The sequence below is a fragment of the Podarcis muralis genome, chromosome 10 (genome assembly GCF_964188315.1).
Source record: "Podarcis muralis chromosome 10, rPodMur119.hap1.1, whole genome shotgun sequence".
NCBI lineage: Eukaryota > Metazoa > Chordata > Lepidosauria > Squamata > Lacertidae > Podarcis > Podarcis muralis.
In genome coordinates, this window is record NC_135664.1 from 61,311,593 (window position 1) to 61,339,398 (window position 27,806).

The 27,806-nt window shown below is 44.3% G+C and overlaps 1 protein-coding gene across 5 annotated transcripts in view; it reads right to left on the reverse strand.

The window, feature by feature from the left end:
- Positions 1-3,233: 3,233 nt before the first annotated feature.
- LMO3 (LIM domain only 3) overlaps positions 3,234-27,806 on the reverse strand; it is a 96,044-nt gene continuing 71,471 nt past the window's right edge. For all 5 annotated transcript variants that reach the window (XM_028745572.2, XM_028745574.2, XM_028745573.2 and 2 more), the window contains 2 exons: positions 14,302-14,427; positions 3,234-5,026 (listed from right to left, as the gene is read on the reverse strand). In XM_028745572.2, the coding sequence (XP_028601405.1) occupies positions 4,921-5,026; positions 14,302-14,427 (232 nt within the window). In that variant the 3' untranslated portion in view covers positions 3,234-4,920. The remainder of the gene's footprint in view (positions 5,027-14,301; positions 14,428-27,806) is intronic.

A 27,806-nucleotide genomic window follows, 5' to 3' on the forward strand; every position in this document is an offset into this window, starting at 1 on the left:
TAAGGGTGACTCATTAATTAATTGTTCTTTTTTTACTGTGCGCTATTGAATTAATGAGTAATTTGTGCTGGGTAACTCTCTGAACACATTGATTACATGAGATATTTTCTGGGAAGCTTTCGTCCCAGGGACATGCTGGAGAGAAGGAAGGAGCCGAGCATCCTTCCTGTAGCCTCCTTAATGGCAGGTCCAGGAGAACTAAATCATCCAAAGGGCATTCAGAATGTATCTGAGCCAGGTGGCTGACAGCTTCAGATGCCTTCCTTCACACCACTCCTTCTATAATGCTGCTAAGTAGTGACGTTAAGCTGTTCTCTTGCCCATCGCTCTCTGGCATTATAATTGAGTATGTGCATTTGAGTGGTATTCTTTTTTTGTGGGGAGCACAACTGCTTGCTTCTCCTGCATGGACACCATTTGAAATGCAAAAGAATAGAGATCTTCTTTCAGCCATAGGAGAGTTCTTGCACAATGCCCATTCCATTCAATAGCACTTGCAATGGGTGCAGAACATAGAACCAGCAAGCCGATGCATGTAAGTTGGGGGGGAGGAGCTGCTATTTATTTTACTTAGGCCATGGGGTTTAGGACGGCACACTGCATTTCCTTCGTTTGTGGTGCTGGGGCATGATATGGCACAAAGGGCCGTTGAAACCATGCTTTATTTAAACCCCATGTGCAATATTCGTTTATAGGATTTAGGTGGATTTTTTGTTTAATCCCTTGAACTGCAAATGGGCAAATTGATAATGTAGTTGGGCGATGGCAGCACGGATGAAGCTTTCAGAACAATCAATTAAATGCATCAAATTATGCCCAGCAATCACCCCAGATCTTCTGGGAGTGGGGGTGGGGTTTTGGACAAGATTTGTTCTAGGCACAGATGACTGCAAACTGCCCACTGCTGAGAAAATTACAAGAAACTACTTAGCATTACATTGTGTGCGTGTGTTGGTAGTGGGAATCTTTAAAACCCTTCCTTTGCCTGCAGAGTCCAAAAATGTTAACAAGATTGCTCCCCTTCCCCCTGTCTTTCTCTCTGATGAACACTTTTGTTCACTGGTAGTTAAAAACCAACTGCAAACTGATGTAGGGGAGGCGTTCTTTTAATTTTAATTTTTAATTTTTTAAAAAAGAAAGAACATTGCGACATGTGGTTTTTTGAAAGACTGATGACTCATGATCGGGAGAAAACTCCACCAAACACAGTGCTCCAATCTGGCCGTGCTTATGTAATTCAGGTTTCACACACAGAGGGTCCCGATCCAATCCCTGGCATCCCCAGGTAGGGGAGGGAAAGACAACTGTCAGAAGCTGCCAAGAACTGCTGCCACTCCTAGAATCAGAGAATTGGAAGGGATCTAATGTCCCACCCAGTCCAACTGCCAGCCATGCAGGAACAACAGCTAACCAACCCCCTATAGACAGTCACTGTAGCCCAGTGGTTTTCAACCAGTGTGTCGTGGCACCCTGGGGTGCCTTGAACGATAGCCAGGGGTGCTGCGGGCGACATTGACCTCTGTCCCTCTTTCCCTCCCTCCCTCCTCTGATGTCCTCTCGCGTCTCTGCCTCCCAAAGGCTTGCACAGCTTGCACACTGAGAGCCAGTGTGGTATAGTGGTTAAGAGCGGTAGACTCATAATCTGGTGAACCACGTTCGCGTCCCCGCTCCTCCACATGCAGCTGCTGGGTGACCTTGGGCCAGTCACACTTCTCTGAAGTCTCAGCCTCACTCACCTCACAGAGTGTTTGTTGTGGGGGAGGAAGGGAAAGGAGAATGTTGGCTGCTTTGAGACTCCTTCGGGTAGTGATAAAGTGGGATATCAAATCCAAACTCTTCCTCCTCCTCCTCCTCCTCCTCCTCCTCCTCCTCCTCTTCTTCTTCTTCTTCTTCTTCTTCTTCTTCGTCCTCTTATCACAGCAGCCCTGGCTACAAGCTCTGCAAGTGAAGGATACCTCTTGGGGGCACCTCTCAGGGGGGCACTTCAGACACCAGGGACAGCAGCAGCTGCTTGGATGACTCCCAAGGAGAGGGGAGAGGAGGCTGAGGGAACACTTAGGGACAAGGGAGGGTGTTCGAAAAAGGGTGAGAAGGCGCCAGCTCTGCAGAAAAGGGGTGACATAACTGGGCTCCTGAGCCCCACAGAAGTGCCGCAGTAGTTGGTTAAGGGAGCCGTGGACTCAAAAAGATGGAAAGCTTCCTCTGTAGCCAATTTAGTTGAGCAACTTTCTATGCAGCCCCGATGAGACAGGCAGCAACCAATAGCACTGACCACCTGTAAGGAGAGAACAGGGGAGATTGTCCTATGGATTTACAGTGAAATAGTCAGTGGCAGGGGCAGGGGCAAGGTGTGTGTGAAAGGCTGTCATCACTGCTGCTCCTTTGGGAAGCATGTGGAAGAAACCTGAATTTTATTATGCTTCCCTTGATGGCAGCAGGAGCTTGGAAACCCCGCAAGGGGGGAGTGGGGTTGGTGAGCAGGGGTGCAGCTCCTAGTACACATAATAAAAGATGGTGGTGTTTCCATGCTGCAGTTTGGGGGGAAGCTTTGGGACCACTGCTTTATGTGATAAATGCTGACAAACCTGGGAATGAGTTCCAGTTGCCTCTGTAGCAAACAAAAAACTGCAACAGGGCTAAACCACCTTCCATTTGTCCTGTGCTGTAGCAGTTTTGCCTTTGCCCTGCTGGCACTCTGCAGAAAACCCTACTGCCATTTGTTCCAAAGATTGGGTTTCCCCAGGGGAAAGTGGTGGGCCAAATGGAGGTGTGGCTAAACCCATAGTCTCTCCCAAGCCCAAGTATACCTGAAGGAGCGTCTCCACCCCCATCGTTCTGCCCGGACACTGAGGTCCAGTGCCGAGGGCCTTCTGGCGGTTCCCTCGCTGCGAGAAGCCAAGTTACAGGGAACCAGGCAGAGGGCCTTCTTGGTAGTGGCACCCACCCTGTAGAACACCCTTCCATCAGATGTCAATGAAATAAACAACTTTCTGACTTTTAGAAGACATTTGAAGGCAGCCCTCCTTAGGACTGAAATTCTCTAACAGCTTAGGAGAACTTTTTGAAAAGTACTCAAAATTGTTTTCTGAGGAATCTTAGGTTACGTGAAGTGATGGCCTCTGTCTTCTTTGCAAACCAGTAGCAAATGTGGTAACTGGGGAACTGGTAGTTGGCCCAAAAAAAGTGGTGGTGTTGAGTCGGTAGATGCGAAGCACCAGCTTGAGATTTTGCCATCCAATCCTTAGAGTTTATTTATTTTTAGACTGCCCCACCCCAAACAACTTGGAATGGACAACAATAAATTAAGAAACAAAGAATACAATATCCAGTCGAATTTTGATTAAACGCATCTACAAAAGTCCACAGATGTGATAGCCTCAGCGCTCTAAGTGGAGGTTATTCATTTCCATCTCCCCTTCCCCCACCGAAAAACAGCAGCTCGTATTGAAAATGCCTGACAACACTTCTGAAAGGTTATGCAGGTTTTGGCGAGTCTCCAGCATGACAGCACTTCCATAGCTGTGGGGCAGCCCCTAGGAATGCCCCTCTGCAAGGCCCAGATGTCTTGAGTTGGTACTCAGGAGGTGACCTCAAGAGGGCGCTCTTGGTCAACGTTATGGGCTGTGATGGTCATATGGAGAGAGACAGTCTCTTAGGTATGATCTACCCAAACTGGATAGATGTTTAGGCAGGACACTGATTTTTCTTTTCTTAAATAACGTTTCTGTACAGGAGCAGAAATCACTATGCTACATTAAAATAACTTCAGAAATATATATATACATATAAAATTTTTACATGACACCCAAAGGCACTGATTTGCATTGGGGCTCAGCTCCTCATTCCCAGTTATATTGGAAACAAGCAATTACATATATATATATATATTGGAGGGGGAAGTATACAGAACACAGTAGCCCCCGCCCCAAATAATTAAACGCCCACTCCGTAAGGTTGAGAAGTACTGCCAACAAAGTTGCGGGGGGAAACCCCCGCTGAAATTCCGTAGCAAACAGAAAGTACTTTTTGAACTGTATGGAATAAAATAGCTCACATCATTCAATATAATAATAGTAATGATAAGAAAAGCTTGCATGAGATCTAATGAAAGACTGAGAACCTTGGAAGCTTCAGCGTGGTGGCTAGAATTATAATCCAGTCTGAAATTAAGTACCTCCAAATCCCATCGGTTTCAATGGGAGAGTTTAGCATGCACTTAAATAGACCCAATTCAAGTCAATGGAACCGCGCACTTAACTTTGGCCAGTTTTACCCATCAGTTTTAATTCAATAGATCAAGCATTGGTGAAGCTCTTAAAACGGAGAAGAATGCATGGGATTGGCTCTCTCTCTTTCTCTCTCTCTTTTTTTTGCTTTTGTTTTGTTTTTACTAGAAAGATACAGCTCTTTCAAAATAGCTGGTAGATACAGAAAGCATAAATATACAATAAAGTTTAAACACCGATTGTACTAAATGCAACAATACAAAGAAGCAAATGGTAACACAATAAAACTGTATTACATTTGTGCTTTGAATATTACAGTACATTATATACATTGGTCCAAAATAAGCATCTCATGCCAAATGACGCAAAATAAAAAATAAAGTAAAATAAGATAACCAAAACAGCAAGCAAAAGAGAAAAAGGAAAGGGGGAAAAAACTCCAGCAAGTATTTACATTATCTTTTAATAAACATTCAACTGTGAACTGGTGCAATTTCCACTACATATATTTGAAGTCCGCCTTTTATTCCACACGACCATCCTGTCTCCCTATTTCTACGCTATTCAGTAGGTTCTGCCATTGTTTTTCTTTTCAATATATATATATGTATATATATATACACGTTGAACAAAAGCAAAGAAAAGAAAGGGTAAGAACATAGTGCTTCAATATTCTCCGCGACGAGGCATCGGATCAGCGAACTTGGGGCGCGTAACCTTCTTTCATTAAACCCTCCTCATAGTCTGTCTGGCACAGTATCATGTTGTTCTTTAGGAAAAATTTGTCTCCCACGCAAAATCTGGAAATACAAGAGGGGGGAAATAAGATGAGAAACACGGAGGATCCAAGTTGCATTTAAAACATAGGTGTCAGGAAAACAAGCAGTTTTTTGTTGCCATCGGATGAGCCTCGCCAATGTGGGGAACGACCAGAAACACTCCTGCCGATGACCAGTGTTTGAACTGGAATATACCCAGGGACCTAAATTGTCCAGGGCTTTGTACATTAATACAAGGACCATGAACCAGGCTTGGTAGTAGATGAGCACCATTTCCACAATGGTGTCAGATGTTGTGGGCCATGTTCCCTCATCAATTTCTGCACCAGCTAGAGCTTCTGGAGCAAAGGCAATGGCAGCCCCACCCAGAGCATGTTGCAGTAATCCAACCCTGGGGTTATGAACCCATGGACCACAGCAGTTGTATAAAGACTAAGCCACTGTTGACCACTTCTCTTGGTGGCACTATAGAATGTTAGACATTACAGAAGCCTTTCCCAACCTGATGCCCACCAGATGTTTGGGACTACAATTCCCATCAGCCCCAGCTTAGGGAAGTTGGACCACAGCTTCACAAAAATCTTCATTTGCTGGCTTCACCCCACTATTTAATTCCATCCGCATCGCTGTCAATCAACATTTCAGGCCCAGGAAGGGTCATGTGAATTGGCCTTTATGTACAGCCAAGCTAATTTTGCACTAAGTGTGGCATGGGCATTACTTTTTCAATGGGTTCATTTTTCCTTAATAACAAAAAGAGAGCTCTCTTCTAACGCCCGCCTGGAGAAACAGGGGGAGCACCACACCCCAAGGGGTCTTTTGGTGCACAGAAGAGCTTTTGCTAATGAATGGTCGTGCATCGGGGGGTCACATTCTGTTTGTGGCCAACGCTCCATCTATAAAAACATATTGGGAGGTGCGACACCCAAAAGCTCCAATTAAACCAAATCGAGTAACCTAAATGAACTTCTTAGCATTGAGGCAGACAGATGAAAACCAGTCTCCCTCAGCTAATTACCCGCTTTACTCTCGAAACTATTGTTTAATTCGGTAATGGATTACAATGTTCTTTTTTGCCGTATAATTTTCCAAGCGAGCGACATCTTGGACACAATTAGAAGCAGAAATAAATGTGCACGTTGTTTACGGTAGATTTAACAACAGAGTAGCTATGGGAATAGGCTGTATATGTACTTAATTGTAACAATTTAACCTTCAAATAGCGGTGTCTGGTGTAGTTGACCCAGTAAAAGTAGGTATAATTACACAAGTTGACCTTGGCGACCTTCGATTGTGGGCCCGCCACCCTCCCCACCCTTTTTATCAGTCAGTCAGTTTCTAATGATGTCTGAAGCAGAAATCTGAGGGAATTGTCACAGAGTAAATTGTGTATTGAAAGGAGGCCTTTAATGTTTTGTGAAGTTGTGAGGTTTTAAATGGGGCAGCAGTTGGGCTGATTTACATTTGTAAAGATTGGAATGCTAGACAAACAGCGAACCCATTTATTTTCCAACCGGGTAGCTTTGGAAATTTATCCTTATGCTCGCTAAATAGAGTGAGGGAAAATAGTGTAATAAAAAAGTGGATTGAAAAGAATTAGCTTGGCTCCTGAAGGAAAATTGGGCTGTTTATGTGTGGACTCCCCTCTCCTCCCCACCTCACTCTCTCCCCCATCTCTCGGATTAATACCCGCTCATAGCTCTTGACTGAAAATACAGATTATGGAACCGGTCCTGAAAACGCTTTTCAAGTTATTTATGGTCAAAGCAGCTTCATAGAGAAAACACACACTCCTAATTTCAGATCCCCCCACACTTCCCCGACATATTTTTATATTTCGTTATATTCCACCTACATCTTATTGAATGGAGCAGATGGAAATAAAAAAGGGCTCCTGCAGAGGGGAAGCAGTTATTTTCTGAGCTCTTTAGCACCTGGCCATTTTTGTTTCTCTGCAAAAATAAAAAAACCCCTATGTTAAACAGCTTTTCTGGCCACACATACTTGCAGAGTTCTTCCTCCCACAAAGCATACCTCAGTTATATAAAAAGAAGCTTGTATGAATATATAACTGGGGGGGTGTTGGTGGGGGGAAGAGTCTGCCCCCCAATCGCATCTCCCCTGTTGATTGTGGCCAGAGTGGTCCATCCTCAGGTAAAGGTAAAGGTAAGACTCCCTGGAAAAAACCCTGATGTTGGGAACGACTGAGGGCACAAGGAGATGGGGATGACAGAGGACAAGATGGTTGGACAGTGTTCTCAAAGCTACTAACATGAGTTTGACCAAGCTGCGGGAGGCAGTGGAAGACAGGAGTGCCTGGCTTGCTCTAGTCCATGGGGTCACGAAGAGTTGGACATGACTAAATGACTAAACAACAACGACAAAGGTAAAGGACCCCCGGGCAGTTAAGTCCAGTCAAAGACGACTATGGGGTTGCGGCGTTCATCTTGCTTTCAGGCCGAGGGAGCCAGCGTTTGTCCACAGACAGCTTTCCAGGTCATGTGACCAGCATGGCTAAACCGCTTTGGGTGCAACAGGACACCGTGACAGAAACCAGAACCCACAGAAATGCTGTTTACCTTCCCGCCACAGCAGTACCTATTTATCTACTTGCACTGGCGTGCTTTCAAACTGCTTGGTTGGCAGGAGCTGAGACAGAGCAACGGGAGCTCACTCCGTCGTGGGGATTCGAACCACCGACCTTCTGATTGGCAAGCCCAAGAGCCTCAGTGGTTTAGGCCACAGTGCCACCCGCATCCCTCTCCTTGCTTAACACAATAATGGTAGCCTTGCCTCATGCACACCTTCCCAGAGCTGCACCAGAACAAAGGTGATTCTTCCTTCCCTTGGGGAAGGTCTATAGCTCAGTGGAAGAGTATCTGCCTTGCAAGAAGAAGGTCCCAAGTTCAATCCCTGTCATCTCCAGGTAGGGTTAGGAGAGACTCCTGCCTGAAATCGTGGAGAGCAGTATAGACATTACTGAGCTAGGTGGACCAATGGTCTGACTCTGTATAAGACAGCTTCCTGTATAAATGCAGTAGTGGCAGACAGTTGGGCTGACAGATAAGCTCAAGGTGGAGAACTGGCGGCTCTCCAGATGTTACTCTCATCAGCTCCAGCCAGCATGGGCATTGTCAAGGATGATGAGAGTCCAGCAACATCTGGAGGGATGCAAGTTCTTCACCCCTGCCATGGGCAATGCTTGCAAACCTATTCCAATATCATGTTTCATAAAGAAGGTAAAATGGCCTTCCCCCACCCGACCCCTTGCTTGACTTACATGGTGGTGGTAGCAGTGACAACACCGATGGGGTTCTTCAACCTTGGTCCCCAGCTGTTGCTGGACTACAACTCCCATCATCCCTAGCCAGGTCAGTCAATGGAGAGGAATAATGGGGTGGGAGTTGCAGTCCAGAAACAAATCTGAAGAATGCTACTCTAGATAATGTAGATAGAACAGTTGTTTCCCAACTTTCTACTTTCAAAGAAGAAAATATGACATTTCCTAATATTGACCTTGGCCAACCTGGCACCCTTTGGGACTGCGGATCCCATCAGCTATCTTACACAAACCAGTGGTCTATTTACTCTTAGTGACAGCGGCTGTCTGGGGTCTCAGGTAAATGTCTCTCCCAGCGCCTGCTCTCCGTATATTCTGATTTGTAAAGAGCACTTAAGCCACAGTTTCCCGGTTTAGGCATCACAGGAAACAGTGGTTTAACAAGCAGAGATGTCAATGTCAAAGCCAGGCAAGGTGAGGGGGTGGGTGCAGCACAAGACTCCTTGGTCTAATGAACCATGGTTTAAAATTGAAATTACACTGTTATTTCTGAATCGGGCCTATTTGTACATCTAGCCAAGTACTATGTAATTGTACTTTGACTGGCAGTGACTCTCCAAAGTCTCAGGAAGAATTTTTTTCCCATCTGCTATTACCTGGTCCTTTTGAGCAGAGGCACAAAAGATTGAGCCTGAGAAATTCTGCATGTACAGCTTCCAGTGAGGTTTGAGCCCTCTTCGTGTTCTTCATTGGATGTCCTGTTCTCTGGTGAGAACAGGCTTTGACTAAAGAGTTATTTCAACACTTTTTACAACATGCAAGCATACCTGAAAAAGTTAGTACTTGGCCATTAAAAAGTCCTGTGCTATTTTATTGTTTGCTAAATTGCGATTTTAAATCAATCTGTTAACTTCCAACATCACGTCTAGCTGTGCCCCTAGAATCCCCCTCTCTGCTGGTTACACAAATCATTCATACTTGCAAATATTTATATTATTATTGTATTTTAATTCTTCTTCTTTTTTCCTTTTTTTGCAGGCAAGAAGATTGTAGCGATGGCCACTATCTTTTTTTTTAAAAAAAGAAAAGAAAACCTGTCACTAATCCAAAACCTCTATACACTGAAAAAGAAGCCCACCGTCTTTTGTTCTGTGGCTAACAAAAATTATCTGCCTTGCTTGACTGATAAAGATTAGCCGACTTCTTGCATTAAAGAAGTTTATCTTGTAGGGGATGAAGTGACAAGACAGTAACTAAGTGCTAATTGTGCATAACCAGCACTAAAGATATGCAGGCCCATTACGACATGCAATAAATGAAGCGAACAACAAGAACGTATTAGACAGTTTTAATAATGACACTAGAACAGTGGTTTGGAGCAATAAGGATGGGGGAAAGTCTTTAAGAGTTTCAATTCAAAAGAGTATGCAATTATTTCGTACTTGAATGGATTCCACTGGTAGGGTAAGGATGACCTTATTTTGAATGCAGACTCTTTAGTTCTGCACCAAAACAAGGCTGATGTATAGGAACTGTAAATGGCCCTGTAACTTCTAATTGCTTAGCATTATTACATAGTTTAAACAGTGGTTATTACTTGTCTGATATTTTAATTTTCTGCACATCGTGATGAAAAAGGTCAATTTGGCTTTGTTTTAGAATGTAATTGTAGAAAGCTATAATTATGGCAGCTGCACAATTCACACTGCATGAGGGATGCTCGGCTGTATGTGTGCGTGTGTGTTTTTAAAACTCACTATGTCGCTACAGAACGAAGCGGAGCAGCGTGGGCTGCCTCTTCCATTATTTTACCCCACACAATGGGCAAATCCATTCATTTCCTGACCATGACACTTTGTGGGGTTTTTTAAAGCCATTTCTAGCTAATGTGACACTCTTTAGATGCTGTTGGACTACAGCTCCCATCATCAGGTGACCATTGGCCATGCTTGCTGGCTCTGATGGGAGTTATGGTCCAAGGACATCTAGAGGGCTAGCCCTGCTTTTACCCATCATTCAGTTCTGTCTCCACAGGAGCAGCCCATGTGGTGAGGCAGAGCCACAGAATGGCCCTTCTGGCACTGGGGTTGCTGCAGCTTGCCCGGATGCCATTGGGGTAGGGCTGGGCAGCTGCGAGGTTGGGGCTCCACCAAGCACTGGAACCAATCTGGCGGCCCTACCAGGGCAAGCACACAGCCCAAAGGTATATACACAGCAGAGAGCTAACTTTCCTGTAAAAGACAACCCTTACAGTTGTCTCTACAGCTCTGGATACCTCTGCACACCAATCTGGCATCTAGGCAGCTATTTCCAGGTCTGTGCTGTATGGAGCTGTTGCAGCAGCTGGAGACCACTCCCAGTTTATGTACCTTCCCCTGAAAGGGTGTGCACAGGTAGCTGGAGACTATGCCTGCGTGGAAACTGTCTCTGCTCTTCCTGCTTCAGTTCCCTTCTGGTTCTGGGAGAGAGTGGTGCAGGAGAGGGTAGGGAAGGACCCAGCACTTTCTTTGCCTGCCCTGCCTCTTCCTCCGCTCTTAAGCTTTCCCTGCCTCTGATTCTTGCCTCCTGGTTGGTACAGGAACCCATGGGCCATTGTTCCTCCTCTCCTGAGTGGGACTCCAGAGTCCTGCCAGTCCCTGACACTGCCCCACTCCAGTCCAGGTTAGTTGCAGTGACATTCCATTAGTGGCTTCCATGCTAAGCCAGTTAAGGTTCAGGAAGTAGGAGAGCCACCTCAACAAACATTTCTATGTATTCTATAACATATTTAACATGTGCCTTCTTCCAAAAAAATGGGCTGTACCCATTGTTATGCAAACAAAGTTCCACTCACCCAAGAGGACTCCCCTTTCTTCTGCCCTACTAACACCTCCCTGAAATCTGACTTGGAGGGCCGGAAGGGCCAGGAGAAGAGGAAGTTCTTTTGTGCTCATGGAAGTTTGCTGTGCAAGTGGATGTTGGGATGCGTCCTGGGAGACAGGGGCAATTGGCTGGCCTCCAGCTGGCTCCAGCCCACCGGCCAGCAGCTGGGGCGAACTCCAGTTCTCAGAACAGCATCAAAAACTGTGACTCAAGCCTCAGAAACCTTTAGAGACTGAGCACGCAAGCCAGCAGAGATAAGAACTCTTTGCAATGGAAGTAGCAGATAGAGGCATATGTAAGCATATTTGCAAGCGCTTATTCAGCATTAGAACAAGGGAGAAACATGTCTGCTTCCCTTCGTGTCCAAGCAAAAAGCATAGGCAAAAGCTATATACAATGGAAGTTCTGCTGGAAGTAAACAGACATGTGACATACAAAAACTCCACATTCCTGTTATAAAGGTGGAACGGAAACTCAATATCCTAACAGTGGATACAGCCCAACGTGCATTTCAGCACTTATGAAGTGTTGAAAACTGAATCATAATATTCTGCGAATGTTGGGGTCCATCAGAGTTTTAAAGTTTTGCAGCCCTGCAGCATTTTAACCTGAGACTCCAAAAGAAACTGTTCATGTACAATTTTATAATTGGTTGGACTTAGTCATGGTCAGAGAAGAATCAAGTGATTTCAGTGGGTCTAAAAGTAGCCAACTTGAGCCCAGTTGGTTTCTGCAGGTCCAAGTCTGGATTCAAGGCAACATGCTCAAAGTCAAAATGAAGCAGATCTCCGAAAGGATAGGACCTCCATAATTTCATGGCCACAGAAGGTTTTGCTCTATGTGATGTTGGGGCTCAGTGATGGTGGCAGCATTATGATGGAGCTGTCACTCAAATTTGGAGCTACATTCAGATGCAATTTGCACCAATGGATTTTAGCATTACAATCAAGAATGGCCTCAGGTTTGCAAGCCATGGTTTACCATGTTTGCCGCTAAACCATGAACAAAGTATACAGTGCAATCACCGTAGATGTGGGGCAAAGGGGAGCACTAAGTTCATGCCTGTAATACTGAACCACAGATAACACTGGTCAACAACAAATTTGTTGTCTGTGTTTTTTCAGTTGATTTAGAACGAATCTGATGCGCTGAATCCAAAAATCACATTGGTTTTGCTCAATCAGGTCAAGTTTTTGAGCTATGGCCACATGTCTTTTTTTACGCTTTTGTTCACATGTACGCTTGTGTGGAGCATTTTAGAAGACGTTGGTGGGGGTAAAATGCCATGTCGAATAATTGTTTTGATTGGAAATGATTATTTTAATGACAAGAAGTATTCAGGTCCGCTAGTTCTGGGTGATTATGTCGAAAAGGGATCAGTTTGAAGTCATAAAACCCCGAAATCTTCCATAAATTGGTGCGGCAAAGCATAAAGTTGGGGGATCAAAACTAAGTTAATCCTGATCTTCAATCAGCACATCGTCCTGTAGCTCATTGTGATGAAATTCCAGTGCCTATCTTCGGAGGACTTCCTGACATTAGTGACGAAGATGCCTCCAGTGTTGAAGGACATGAAGAAGAAGAAGAAGTGGTTCTTGAAGATGATGCTCCACATCCATTTTCCCAAAAGGAGTTGAATGATCTAGTTCGCGACCTCAGCTTGTCAAAGGACTCTGCCGAACTGTTGGCATTCAGATTGAAGGAAAAAACCCTCCTCTCTGACAGTGCTCGCATCAGCTTCTTCCACAACAGGCATCAAGAGTACCTCTGTTTTTTCTCGGAAGAGAAGGACTTAGTGTACTGTGCAGATATTGCGCAGCTTCTGCTCAAGCTTGGAGTGCTACAGTGCGAACCCAAAGATTGGAGACTGTTCATTGACAGCAGCAAGCGATCACTGAAATGTGTTCTGCTACACAACGGCAACCAGTTTGCCTCTATACCCCTGGCTCACCGAGTACACTGAAGGAGAACTATGAAGTGGTGAAGTATGTGCTGGAGAAAATTGGTTATGATCAGCATGTGGTTTATTTGTGTTGACCTGAAGATGGTGAACTTTTTGTTGGGACAACAGTCTGGCTTCACCAAGTACCCATGTTTTCTGTGCATGTGGGATAGTAGGGACCGTGCTCAGCATTACACGAAGAAGGACTGGCCTGTGCGGGAGAAATTGGTGCCTTGCAAAGAAAGGAACGTCATCAACGACCCTCTGGTGGACAGAGACAGAATACTCTTCCCACCGCTTGCACATCAAGCTCGGCTTAATCAAGCAGTTCACCAAGGCTCTGGACAAGGATGGTGACTACTTCACTTACTTGTGCCAGGCTTTTCCAGGATTGACCATGGAGAAGTTGAAAGCTGGCATCTTTGACGGTCCTCAGATCCGTCAGCTCATCAGAGATCCAGAGTTCAGAAACTCAATGAACAAAGTGGAACTGGAAGCATGGAAGGCATTTGTTCTGGTAGTGAAGAACTTTCTTGGCAACAATAAGGCCAGAAACAACACAGAACTTGTCAACAACATGCTGACTGCTTTCAGAAACCTGGGCTGCAACATGAGCGTCAAGATGCACTACCTATTTTCACATAAGGACCGGTTTCCTGAGAACCTGGGTTCAATGAGTGACGAGCAGGGGGAGAGATTCCATCAGGACATGAAAGAGATGGAGACCAGGTATCAGGGTCGCTGGGACGCAGTCATGATGACTGACTACTGTTGGACTCTGAAGAGAGACCTCCCTGCCGCTGAGCATTCCAGGAGTTCCAAGAAACGGAAGTTCAAGCCCTGAAGTTTGAAAAATGGTGAAGCAACATGCAATTTACGTGTACTTACCTTTATCAATGCCCACCATTCAGTTTACAGTAAACCTGACCTGATGGAGAGAAACGGATGCCATTTCCTGATTCAGCAGTGCAAAAATACCCTAAATCAGTTGTAGAAATCTATACAACATTCAAAAAGTAAAAAATTGTTGCCCAGTGCAATTATTGTGCAAGAGTAGGGTTGCTGTGATAAGAGGTAGGTGAGAGCAGGTACACTGTGTCCAGTTTTGCCCAGAGAATGATAGCAAGCTGTTGTACCTCCATACCCTCCTAATTCTAGGTCAGTCCCAAGTTGGTTTCCGTACATGGAAGGAGACTTAAGAAACTCTCCTACCTCTGATTACAAAGTTGACAGGCGAAGCAGTCCAGGTGGTAAACATTGTCCTTGGCCCTCATCACCATCTCAAAAGCAGGGATGAGTTTGCTGCAGGCTGCACAGTTCCCCGTAACGCCAAATAACCTACAGAAAATTTAAAAAACAGATGAGTGGAGGAGGCATGATAGGTTGGGTCAAGAAAAGAGAAACCCCCTATATAGTACCCAATAATCACACTTGCATTTTTCTTCCTTCCCGGACATAAATGTATATTTGATTTCACCACGAGACTAAACTTCTCTCGGAAATGCTAAAGTGCAAATGCACCGAGAGGGCGATGGTGGAGGCACAAGCTGCTTTTCATCTCCACTCGCAGATAAGCATTCTACTGTCATAAAGCTTTCTACAAAAGGCAGAAAGATACGGAACTGCGGGGAAATGGTTTATTCTCTCCCTTTGCTGGAAAAATCTACATAGCTAGCATACAGTATGTAAAGTTACTCGGTGTGGTAGGGAGTAAGGATTCTCAGTCTTGGAAAGACGATAAAGGAAGGGGAAAACAAAGGGTATAGAAATTTCTTAAATAAATAAGAAATAATAATAAATAAAGCTCAGCAAAATGTTAGCCTATGGCACGGATTATGGAGTGAGTTTGTCCGATAGTGCAGTAAAATAATAATAATAATAATAATAATAATAATAATAATAATAATAATCCACAACTCCTTGGAGCTCACTGTAAATACGAGTGTGATGTAAAACCTTGGCCTCAGTGCTATTTATTTGTAACACACAAGCTTTAGCAAAAGAGGAAATAATACTTTGGTGCTGGTGCGGGGAAGGCTCCCATTGCAGTCATTTTTGACACCTAGTGCTAAAAGCTTTACCATTATTAAAGAGCATTTTATGAAGAAGTCATTTAAAGCGTCAGAAAGCATTAGTGGTTCATGCACCTTCCAACCTTGTACCATGCTTATAGCTATGATTATGTTATTCAAGTAGCCCATTAAAGTAAATGAGGCAGTCAGCTATATATAGCCACATTAGGAGCGCAGGTACATTATATTGTAGGAACAATTTCAAATCTCTTATGAAATGTTTTAACTTTGGTGATGGGGGTGGGGAGAACCCACTTCCTTTTTTTAAACAGATGCGCGTGCATACGAGCACAGTTGCACATTGTTCAAGGTGGCCCCCCTCCTCCGCACACAGCTGGTATGTTCCAAATAATGAAATAATCCTACACACATCTATACAGAATTTTAATTCTAATAAGGGAGGATTATAAACTTTTTTCCTTTCCTTTTCGGATGCACACACCGCCGATCTTTGAAACCAACTTTAATGCAAAGCTACTTAATACATGCAAATGGGTCCCCCCCCCCCCTTTTAAAAAAGTAGCAATGCTCTTCCTCTGTGTTTAGCAGTTAATGCCATTTTAAAGTATGATACAAAATAGATGAAAATGCCACATCTGCCGCCTTCCTTTTTGCTCTTGAACATCAGGCTGACAGCAGAAAAATATTAATGGCTCTCGGGGGAAATGCCGAATTAAAAGCAGTTCTGAGCTAATGAATTCAAAGGTGCTACAGTCGAAAACTTGGTTTGGCAACACACACATATGTGCGCAAACCTTCCCATTTGAAGGGGTGTACCAGCGGTGCCTGCACAGCTAACCAAGCCCTGACATCAGCCCAGTGCACACATTTTGCATAATACATACGGCATGTTTATTTTTAAAGTTATGAACCACTTTTCTGCTGATTGTCTGGCGCACCAGTTTACCCTGATTTTATATATCTATATCTAAAATGTTCAGAGATAAACAAAACAACAAGGCTTAATCACCAGCATCCCTATGTTCATCAACTCCTGGTAGATTTATTATTCAGGCTCATGTCAACTTCATTTTGCTAATTGTGAAGACGGATGATTAAAATTATATGTACACACAGAGAGACAGAGGGTTGTGTGTCTCTCCACAATCACTTCTCAAAAGATTCCACCCCAGCAATTCTCAAATGGCCTTGGGCAAGACATGCCAGTTCAAAAACAAAAAGAGGCTGGATCCAACTAAGCCCTACTCAGAGTAGACTCACTGAAATGAATGGGACTAAGTTGGTACTACTAACTTCAGTGAGTCTACTCTGAGTAGGACTAATACAACACAACGGCTCAAAACTAGCAGAGAGGCACTTCAGGGTAAAACCGAGGCCACTGTTCACAAATGCATTCATTTATTTCAAATAATTTATATACCGCTTAATTAAATAGCCCCCAAGCAGCGTACATTGAACAAATCAAAACAATTACTGATGTGCAAATAAAAGAAGCAATGTTTGAAAACAGATATGCACAACTTATTCCCAAGTCTAGAGAGGCTTGGTGAAACAAACGGAAGGCTTTGGCTTTTATATTATAATAGCAAGACCTTGAACTTGGCATGGTTGGAAATCAGCACCTATTTGAGCAGAGGTGCAATATGCTGGCAGGATCTCAGGCCTATCAGCAACCGTGCTGCTGTGTTCTGCACTAACAGCAGCTTCCTGAGCAACTGCAAGCGAAGCCCCAGTTTGCAATAATCACACCTTGACGTGGCCCATGCTTAAAAAGAGCATAGTCAATCTATGCCAATTCAGGAGCGGCAGCAGTTGATACTCCAGGCAATGTTGGTGGAAGGTGCTACTAGCCACAGAGCTCACCTGGGCAATTAAATTAATCTAAATTAATTTAACAGCTTGGGGAGTTAAAATAACAACCACAGGTTGTTTCCAAGAAGCTTGGTCAGGAGAGCAAGTCCCCTGTTTTCAATTAGTCTTTGTTAGCAATATGCTCCAACAGCTATGCTGTGCAGTGGCACAGCAAAGGCCAATCCAGGTTTGAACCCCTGTGTGGACACAACACTCAGCCTGCCAACAACACTGGATATCGGCATAAGCTGGCTCAACATGGTTATTACTACCAGAACAGCAGCAGAGAGAGACTTTTTGGAACAGGACTCTGGCAGAACCAGGAAGAGGAGAATTAATAATAATAATAATAATAATAATAATAATAATAATAATAATAATAATAGATAAAAATTATTATTTATACCCAGCCCATTTGGCTGGATTTTCCCAGCCACTCTGGGCAGTTCCCAACAGAATATTAGTAATAATAATAAAGTGATAAAACAACAAATATGAAAAACTTCCCTAAACAGGGCTGCCTTCAGATTTCTTCTAAAAGTCAGATAGTTGTTTGTTTCCTTGACATCTGATGGGAGGGCGTTCCACAGGGCAGGCGCCACTACCAAGAAGGCCCTCTGCCTGGTTCCCTGTAACTTCACTTCTCACAGTGAGGGAACCTCCAGAAGGCCATCAGAGCTGGACCTCAGAGTCTGGGCTGAACGATGGGGGTGGAGATGCTCCTTCAGGTATATTGGGCCGAAGCCGTTTAGGGCTTTAAGGGTCAGCAGGATAAATGAGTGAGAGGGGAGAGGACCAGTTCACCTGCACTGGGTACCAAGCTGAGAGGGCGCCACAACAATTATGTAGAATGGAACATGAGAGGCAGAGTACACACCAAAGTTTGGTATCACACAAGGTGCCGCTGAAATTTGAAAGCCCAATCTCCACCACTGCGTGAATGCTGTTACCAAAGGGACAGAGTCCTATTTCCATGCACGTATGGAACTTGATCCACCCTAAATATTGCCAAGGTATGGATAGAATTCACCCCTGTGTCCCCAGCCTCCAATGTTCAGTCTGATGTGGGAGGAACATGTGTCAGTTTCTGACTAGGCAGGCAGCAGTTCAAATGGGTTAATCCTGAAAAACGGCACCTCCAGCACTCAGAGTGGCTCAGCTACAGAGCTCACCAAGAAACTGGCAAGGCCTAACTCACAAGGTTAAAAGAGCTCTGCGTATGCAGCACTGAACTCATTGGGAGGTCAGGATATACATGTCATAAATTAATTTCATTTAGGAAGGCTTACCTTAGACAAGGTTTGAGATCTCTTGATCTACAGCAGGGGTTGCTAAACCGTGCTTCATTCAGGTGGCCCACGGCATGTCCGCATTAAATATTCATAATGATTTTTAATTGTATTTTTATTGCTACTTTTATCTCTCATGCCGCATTCTACTGTATTACAATTTGAATTCCATAGATAAAAATACAATTAAACACCATGCAGCTCCTAGTCTATTGCATTACAATTTCTACAATAGGCAGAGAATTCATTAAGCGGTCTTCCAAAGACTCCATCCATTTTCAAGTGGTCCATGGGGGAGAACGTTTGGAAACCACCAATCTACAGCAGCACCTTATTGTCGCTTTTGAAGAATAATTGACTAATATGTTATTGAACCACACCGGGGACTACAATGAGCAATTCAGTATCATTATTTCCTTTCATTTCAATTACCAGGGCCCTAAGCTGCATCAAAAATTGAGGTTCTCTAAAGAAGGGATGGGGAACCTGTGGCCCTGCAGGTGTCAGACTTCACTTCCCAACTGACTCAAACAGCATGGCGAATGCTCAAAGCATGATGTGAGCTGAGTTACATCAATGTATTGTAAACCACAGGTGACCCATCCCTGCTTTGCAGCTTTTCAACAGGAGTACATAGGACAAATCCATTTGGTGGCGGCGACGGCTGTTTTTTAAACCCAGGTTATGAACATGTAAAAGCTTCCTTACTCCATGATAGACCAAACACAAGTGTTACCGATGGAAATCCACACCAGGAGATGGGATTATTCATTCTCCACTATATGCTGCATCTAAATTTGCATGCCCCAATTCTCTGAGCCGTGAGAGATTTCGGGAGGTTCTGGTGGTTATCCTTGTACAGTGGTACCTCGGGTTAAGTACTTAATTCGTTCTGGAGGTCCGTTCTTAACCTGAAACTGTTCTTAACCTGAAGCACCACTTTAGCTAATGTGGCCTCCTGCTGCTGCCGTGCCGCTGAAGCACAATTTCTGTTCTCATCCTGAAGCAAAGTTCTTAACCTGAAGCACTATTTCTGGGTTAGCGGAGTCTGTACCCTGAAGCGTATGTAACCTGAAGCGTATATAACCTGAGGTACCACTGTAGAGGACGTCAGGAGAGGCTTCTGACATTGTGCCCTATTCACATTCCTTGACAAATATATGGGTTGACCCTAGGTGGAGATTCACAGCATTAACATTCCAAAAGGCATTGCTCCTTCACTAGTTTATTGGGGAGGGTGCTCATCAACCTAAAGCTGACCTTCATCCCATCCCAGTGTCAAGAGAAAGAAGGAAGGGGGGATGGGAAGGTAAAACCCCTCCCCAAAGGACTCTCTTCTTCCAAAAGACTTCAGCTAGAGAGAACAATCTACACGGAACCACCCTGAGATCTACGGATTAAGGGCGGTATACAAATTCAATAAATGAATGACGAATGAATGAAGAGGGAAGGACACGTCTTGAGGAACTGATCTTAACTGCGCAGGGTAGCGTATGTATGTGACTTTGAAGGTGATCCTCTGCAGAACTGGGAGACTATTAAGCTGAAGGAATATATACTTGATCAGACCAAGAAAGTTCATATGTCCTCTTTTTCCAGGACACACCCACTTTTTCATGGCTAGAGTCATCATAGCGATCCATAGTTAGAAGTTGGGAAATGTGTCCTCTTTTTTGCACTTCAAAATATGGCAACCCTAAGCCCACTCTTTTGTCACCAACAGAGGGAAGGCTGGGGTGTCCACACATCCTACTTTGCAGTCCTCTATTTGAAGATATGCTCCATCCATCCATCCATCCATCCATATGTAGCATAAGAAGGGAGAGCAGCAGGGACCTTGAAGTTGTCCATCATCTTTCTTTGCTATGGTGGGATGTACTGTATATTATTCCTAAATCTGCATAAGTCAGCATAGGCAAATTTCATGCAAATCTGAATCTTCTTTTCTGGGCAATGCATCTCCTCTTTTTTGGGCAACCTCCCTAGAGCAGGTGGCCTTTGGAGGTTCCTTAAGTAGGGCAGAAATTGCAACAGCCACCCCCACCCCCACTCCCATCCAGCATCTGCCTCCCAGAGGTATCTTGATAGTATGGATCATGGTTGTTGATAGACCTAACCTTCATGAATTACACACTGAGTTAGGGTAAGGTATAAATCCTGAAGAATGAGAAAACACACACACTTTGTCTAGTTATGTAGGACTCCCACAAATGTTGCTGAAAAGCTTATTCTAAAATCTTAGTTGCTTTAAGGCTATGCAAGAGACTTCTTGCAGTTGCGTTCTTGCACTCAGACCAGGGCTAAATATGAGCGGGTGTTAATTCTGAATATAGCTGCTTGTTTGCATTAAGAACAGCCGTCCCCCTCTTGCTATTGTTATATTATTATTACCACTACCCCACAATGCCACGTTGAAATTCTGAACCGAGTTCCTCTATTCCACCGTCCCCAATTTTCAATTGCTTTCTTTCCCCGAGCATTTATCAGCTACCTGATTAGAATTTGTTTCCACACAAACCATTGATCATCAGCCTATTACTAGGCAAATGACAGTTAATTACCCACTACATTAACCACTGGGACCCAAGACCTGCTTCTCCTGCCATCAGTCAACATGATAAATGTGGCAAGTTCAGTAATGCATGGCCAGCCCCGAGCTGCCTGGTATAGTGTGAACAACCCTCAATCTCACTTCCAGGCCCAGGAAAATCTATGGCAATCTGCATAATTACAAGCTCTGGGTTAATAACAGACAAATGATTTGTTGCATCTAAACAAAGTCCTTGGAACGGGCCTGGTCTCCTGTGGTTTTCCTCGGGCCGGTTACGCTCTGCCATCGGTGCACTTTCTTGTATAATGTGCATTTAAAAAAAAAAAAGGGAAAAAAAGAGGGGGTGGAAGGAAAGAAATGCCTTTCCCAATACTATACCTTTCCCAGTTTGTTGCTCTCCAATTTATGGATTCTGCATATGTGATTTTTAATCATTAAAGAACTCTTGGAGCAATATTATCTTAATTATTCTCTGCTGTAACCAGGGAATTAGGCTTCAGATAAAATTTTCTTCTTCCCCGCACTTCTCCTGCCTCGCTGGAGGCTCCATCAGTTTTCATCTGCACCTGGACTCTGAAATCCTAATGATGAATTATTGCCCCTTTCCCTAAGAGGGCGAACCTTACAAGGGAACATTTTACTGAACTGTCAAGCTCACAGACCGAGTGCGGAGATGCGGAAATCTGATCTAATTTACTGCAAAACGACGCACTTGTTAGACTTTTCTCCCTCCGTTTCGTCCCAAGGATCAAGAGATCAGTCAGTAGCCAGGCACTGCCTACTCCTTTGCTGGGGAGAGAGGGAGAGGGAGGGAGAGGGAGAGAAAGAGAGCACAGGGGTGGCGTTGGTTAGGTTCTCTAAGAGGCTCAAGATAATAGAAATTGAAGCCAAGTTTTTGTTTAGCTGGGAAAGGAAGAAAAATTCTACTCAGGGCAAGAAATAGTCCCTCCACCAAGACAGGTTCACCTTGGCCTTGGTCCTAAGCACTGTCTCACTCTGCTTCCGACTATATTGTTGGTCTTTCTACATGCTTCCACCTCCATCCAGCCTAAAACTATCACATTTTGATTTTGCAGATGAGATGCCTGGGATGGTGGAGCAAGAGGAGAACCAGGGGGAAGAATCTGGCAAGCCATGGATGGAGCTTGAAAAAGAATTTGTCACGCCAGGGGTCAGAATCCATTGTTAGGAGGAAAGCAGGATATGGAAGGACACAGCAGAGGCTAGCAGAACGTAGAATCCATTGGCTTTTCAGGTCCCAGGGCCAATTGCCAGACAAATGCATCACCAGTCAGACTGGTTGGAAGGGCTCGTCTTAGACTCCTTTCAAGTTAAAGAGAGCAAACTCCAGCAGAGGCACAGTTCAGCGAGTAGCCTATGAATTAGGCTCCAAGTGCCAGTAGCAGCTATTTGCCCAGACAGCTACTACAGGCACACTTGTGGAGCCCTTTACCAATCCCTTCAGTGTTGTCAGTGCTGCTTCGCACCCACTGTCTTTATTCAGCAGACAGTATACTGCAGCTTTCCATTCAAGAAAGGCAACTGAATGAGCAGTTGGCAATGCTAGCAGAGATCTTCCATATGCAACTGCTACAGTCACCTCAAGGGAAAACACAGATTGCTGTTATAACTTTAAAACTTTTCAAAATAGCATGGGCTCCAAAAGATCTAATAGGAATGCAATAGAAATAGAAAGCAGTGATCCAGGCCATTGTCTTTCTAAGGCACTAGACTACCCACGCTCCAATGTACAAGGGGTTATGCAGCGGTAAGTGGGGAAGCATTTATTTATCCATAGTTCCAGAGTGTGTTATGATATAAAACAGACACACTCAAACAAAATAACCAAAACCCATTGACTCTGTATTTTTGAGGAAATAAGGGGTTCTTTACATGTGAGTTCTGGCTCAAAAGTGGGGTTCGAGGGAAAGAGCTCTTCTGATTTTCATGAGTGTGTGACACATAATGCTTCATTTGTGCTTCCATTTTTTAGGAAAGACAGTTGTGTGCTTAACAAGCAAACAGTTTTTCAGATAGCACAGCACTATTGTAGACTATCCCAATACAGAATCTCAGCATGAACCAGCAACCAATAGCACCTTTCACAACCTTCCACCACGTCTCCAAATTAAACTGTGCATTCAATAGGGGTGTGTTCAATATCTTTCATCGATACCGATTAACTGCCAACATGTGTTCTTGGGCCCATAATGAGCAGGATCACGGCTTGGGTTTAAAGGTGCAGACTCAGTATCTTAGTTCCAGATGTATTTGGCTCTCCACCTCCAAACCCTCCCTTCCTGGTAGGAAACTAGGGTAGGGCAGGCAGATTGCTGTATGTGCAAGGTGAAGGAGGCAAAGCAGCTACTATTTCAGCATTGTATTCGATTGATGAAATTGCAGAAAAAAGGGTTGGATAGATGCAGGTGCCACTGTGGTCTAAACCACTGAGCTTCTTGGGCTTGCCAATCAGAAGGTTGGCGGTTTGAATCCCCATGATGGGGTGAGGTCCTGTTGCTTGGTCCCAGCTCCTGCCAACCTAGCAGTTTGAAAGCACACCAAAAAGTGCAAGTAGATAAATAGGTACCACACCAGCGGGAAGGTAAATGGCGTTTCTGTGTGCTGCTCTGGTTTCACCAGAAGTGGCTTAGTCATGCTGGCCACATGAGCCGGAAAAACTGCGGACAAACGTTGGCTCCCTCGGCCAATAAAGCGAGATGAGAGCCGCAACCCCAAACTTGTCTGTAACTCAACTTAACTGTCAGGGGTCCTTTACCTTTATGTTTTTTAGTCCATTTATTCATTGATATCAGGACTGCCATCAATTGCAGCGCCTAGAATTCTAAGCAGAACCAGACTGGCCGCTGGGGACATAGCAGGACAACTGGGTAGAAAAATGCTGCAAAGAGCCAAAAGAAAATCCCTGGCCAGAAAATAGCCCCAAATCATTGCTAGGGACAGCGCTGCTCCTATCACTAGGCAAAGTCAGCCATATGGAAGAGGGAGGTTCACTCCACATTTGAAGGAGAGCCTACACCATCCAAAACAATTCATGAAACCGAAAACACAGCCATCCACTAAGATTCACATTCCTCCTGATTTTGCAGTGCTGTTCTCCATCCAAGTGATATGTACAAAAATGCATTTACTAGATTGTGCATGAAATGCATATATTCTTGAAAATAACAAGCAAAAATGGCTTTGCAACGCTGCATATAAATTTGTGTAGTAGGAGTAATTAACACAAAAATGCTGATGGGTTTTTATGAGCACTTTAATAATAATAATAATAATCAGAAACTGATGTGGAAATGCAGAGAACTTAATTTAAGATTGGGAAAATGAAGAACTGAGAGATACTGCAATTGACAGATTCATCCATCCCTAGGCAGGCTGAAGACTCCAAAGGCAAATTTCAGGAGCTGCTGCTTTTGGAACAGTGCCTATAAACAAACAACAGCAACAACAGAAAGACAGGGACTTTGCCTCTCAGACTTAGGCTCCATTTACACAATATTTCATACTAGAATCAGTAAATACTGAGTTCTTGGGTTTTTTGTTTTTTGTTACCTAGTCTACACACAGTCCAGACCTATTGTATATTTTTTGGGGCCCTGAAAAGTGCTTCTTGGGAAACTGGTTTCATTTGGAAAATAAAAGCTCATGGCAGATTAATTTTATTTTGCCCCGCAGTGTGTCCATTTGAAAATGGATGAGAAGAAACATGGGTGGTCCCAGAGATTGGGAACATATCCACATCTGCTGAGTGATGTTGTCAAGGATAGGTGTATAATATAACAAGGCTGAAATTACCTCTTCATTCACCTGGGCATGTTCAGAAGGGAAAAGATGTTGATAATCTCATCAAGGGAAGGGTTTTCAAAAGCATATCAAGTACCTACACCCACCCTCACTGATGACAGGATCTAGAATCAATCTAGAATGAAAGCAGCATGTTGAAGACGAGCCAGAACATTTCCAGATTGAGAAAAGCCACATTTTTGTGCTACAAACAGTTAAGGTGTACACAGATACTCTAAGGAACCAGATACACAAGGGAGGGAGGCTGGAAGGAAAAGGGTTGAGGAGTTGGTATCAGTTTGACACTGCCATAGCAAAAAGGTATGGCAAAATCTCCAGCAGGGATGGGCAGAACTATCTATTTCACATATATTCATTCATAAGGCTGTTCCATCGCATTTCAGTATTAATCCAATTTTTATTTAGTTATTAAATTTGTGCACTGCCCTTCATCCATAGATCTCAGGGCGGTTCACAACATAAAAATACGGATTTGAAAATCCGCACAAAACTTTTGCATTTTTAAATGTACTTTATCTTAAAATACACATTTTTGATTCTTTTTTCAAAGCCAAGGACTGTATCTCAAAATTCAGAGAGGGGCAAAGTCCAGAGGATAACTGTGTTCTGATTCATGCATTAGTCTCAGAAAGTGCCTATTGGGGTCAGTTCATATGAGAATTTGCACAGAACCCATTCCTCAAGAACCCCCAGTCTCCTTTGTGTCTACCTCAACTATTGATTCCCCTGCAGCAAGCTCAGTGCACAGGATGCAAACCCTTCCCTGTTGCAGCTCAAACATATTGCATTACTATTTTGTGTGACCCCCCTTGTAGGACCATGTGGAACCTCCCTGGGAAACTTCACTAGCCTAAGTGGTGCCTTTATTCAAAATTAATTTTTCCTTCTGCAGAACTCGAATGGTATTTTACTGAAGCAAAGAACTGCACCTGAAAACTTCACTTTAGGCAAAATAAAGAAGCAACACAATGACCATACCAATGGTTTTAGGGATGGGTGAGGAGAGAAGTTAGAATCATAGAATAGAATCATAGAATCATAGAGTTGGAGTAGACCACAAGGGCCATCGAGTCCAACCCCCTGCCAAGCAGGAAACACCATCAGAGCACTCCTGACATATGGTTGTCAAGCCTCTGCTTAAAGACCTCCAAAGAAGGAGACTCCACCACACTCCTTGGCAGCAAATTCCACTGTCAAACAGCTCTTACTGTCAGGAAGTTCTTCCTAATGTTTAGGTGGAATCTTCTTTCTTGTAGTTTGGATCCATTGCTCCGTGTCCGCTTCTCTGGAGCAGCAGAAAACAACCTTTCTCCCTCCTCTATATGACATCCTTTTATATATTTGAACATGGCTATCATATCACCTCTTAACCTCATCTTCTCCAGGCTAAACAGCTTGAAAATTATAATCAGGATAAAATGATATGATTGCCCACGAATTACAACCATAGGGGTCGGGAACCTCAAGTATTCATCAGGGCCAGCTATCCATGTTGGCCCCACATGAGCTAATAAAAGGGCCAAAGAGGTAGCTTACAGGGTCCCATAGAGGGGGGTCAAACTGGGCCCAGACTGAAGGCCAGGGGGAACGATTCTGTCTTGCAGGCCCTGCAGAAGGATGTCAAGTCCCGCAGGGCCCTGGTCTCCTGCGATAGAGTGTTCCACCAGGCTGGGGCCAAAGCCGAAAAGGCCTTGGCCCTGGCTGAGGCCACTTTAAGGCAGTACCCTACATCCCTAGGTCAAACCTTTTTCTTTTTCAAAGTTTCACTTTGGTCGCAACTACAAACCGGGCCGCCGCTGAATCTCTCCCCTTGGTATAGCAGCCAGGAAGGCTGCTAGGCTGCGAAAGAAATTATGTCATGCTTTATTAAATGGTAAACAGCTGTTTCAGTCACAATACGGCACATGCTAATTGAAGAATGCCGTAAGCACTTCTCCACTAATAAAGGGCTTTTAGGAGACAGGGGACTGAGGGGGAGAAAATATGTACCACGTACAAAATTACTTTCATAGGTGCCCTTCCTTTGAAATTCAGGCACGCGGGTCATTCCAGGTGAGAAGCACACTCTGAGAGGCAACGCGTGGGAATGAATATTCAATAATCATTAGTGGCTTTGCTCGAGGCTCACGGCGTCGTGGGTAAAGAGGGCAGGAGGAAGAATGAAGGCGGAACTCAGCTCCTTGTCAGGCTTCCGAGACTCAGGGCTGCTGGGAGAGACGTCAAGGCGGAACCTGTGAAGCGTCAGGTGACACACTTCCGACTTGCTACTAGGAAACACGCCAGAGATGTAGCCCAAGGAAACTGAATTAAGGACGCGACGCTAAGCAGAGCCACTGGAGCTGGTAAAGGGCATGGGCACAGTGCTTCCTGGGGGCTGGAAAATTCCCTTACATGCAAAAATTGTGAGAAGCCACGAGGGGGAGAATTCTACCTGTTTATCTCCCTCACATTTTGCATCCCGCCTCTTCCTCCAAGGATCTCATAACACCCTCGGTCTATCCCAACAAAGCTGCAAGGTAGAAGTTGTGTCAATGTATCTTTAGGAGGGCCAAATAAGCCAGTGGTTCCCAAACTTTCTCGGGATACCATGCGCTTGATTTCAAAAACTCATCCTACCCAACCCAAACCTACCATACAAAATGTCCAGAATAGTGGTTTGCATGGCCCACTAAGAAAGATATAGCACAATAAAATTCAATACAGTGGTACCTCGGGTTAAGAACTTGATTTGTTCCGGAGGTCTGTTCTTAACCTGAAACTGTTCTTAACCTGAGGTACCACTTTAGCTAATGGGGCCTCCCGCTGCTGCTGCCGCCGCGCTGCCGCCGCACGATTTCTGTTCTCATCCTGAAGCAAAGTTCTTAACCCGAGGTACTATTTCTGGGTTAGCGGAGTCTGTAACCTGAAGCTCCTGTAACCGGAGGTACCACTGTACAGTAATAAGTAATAAGGGTAAAGGGACCCCTGACCGTTAGGTCCAGTCGTGGACGACTCTGGGTAATAATTAGGTGCACGTTTATTCCAAATTCAGTAAAAACTATTTAGTTTAATCAATTCAACCCAATTGATGAACTTGATCCATTGATACCAGCTTTTCCAAGTCTGATTGTCATTAAGACCCCATTAAGACTTGCTTCTTTGCTCCCTCCAGGGGGCGCTACTGACCACTTT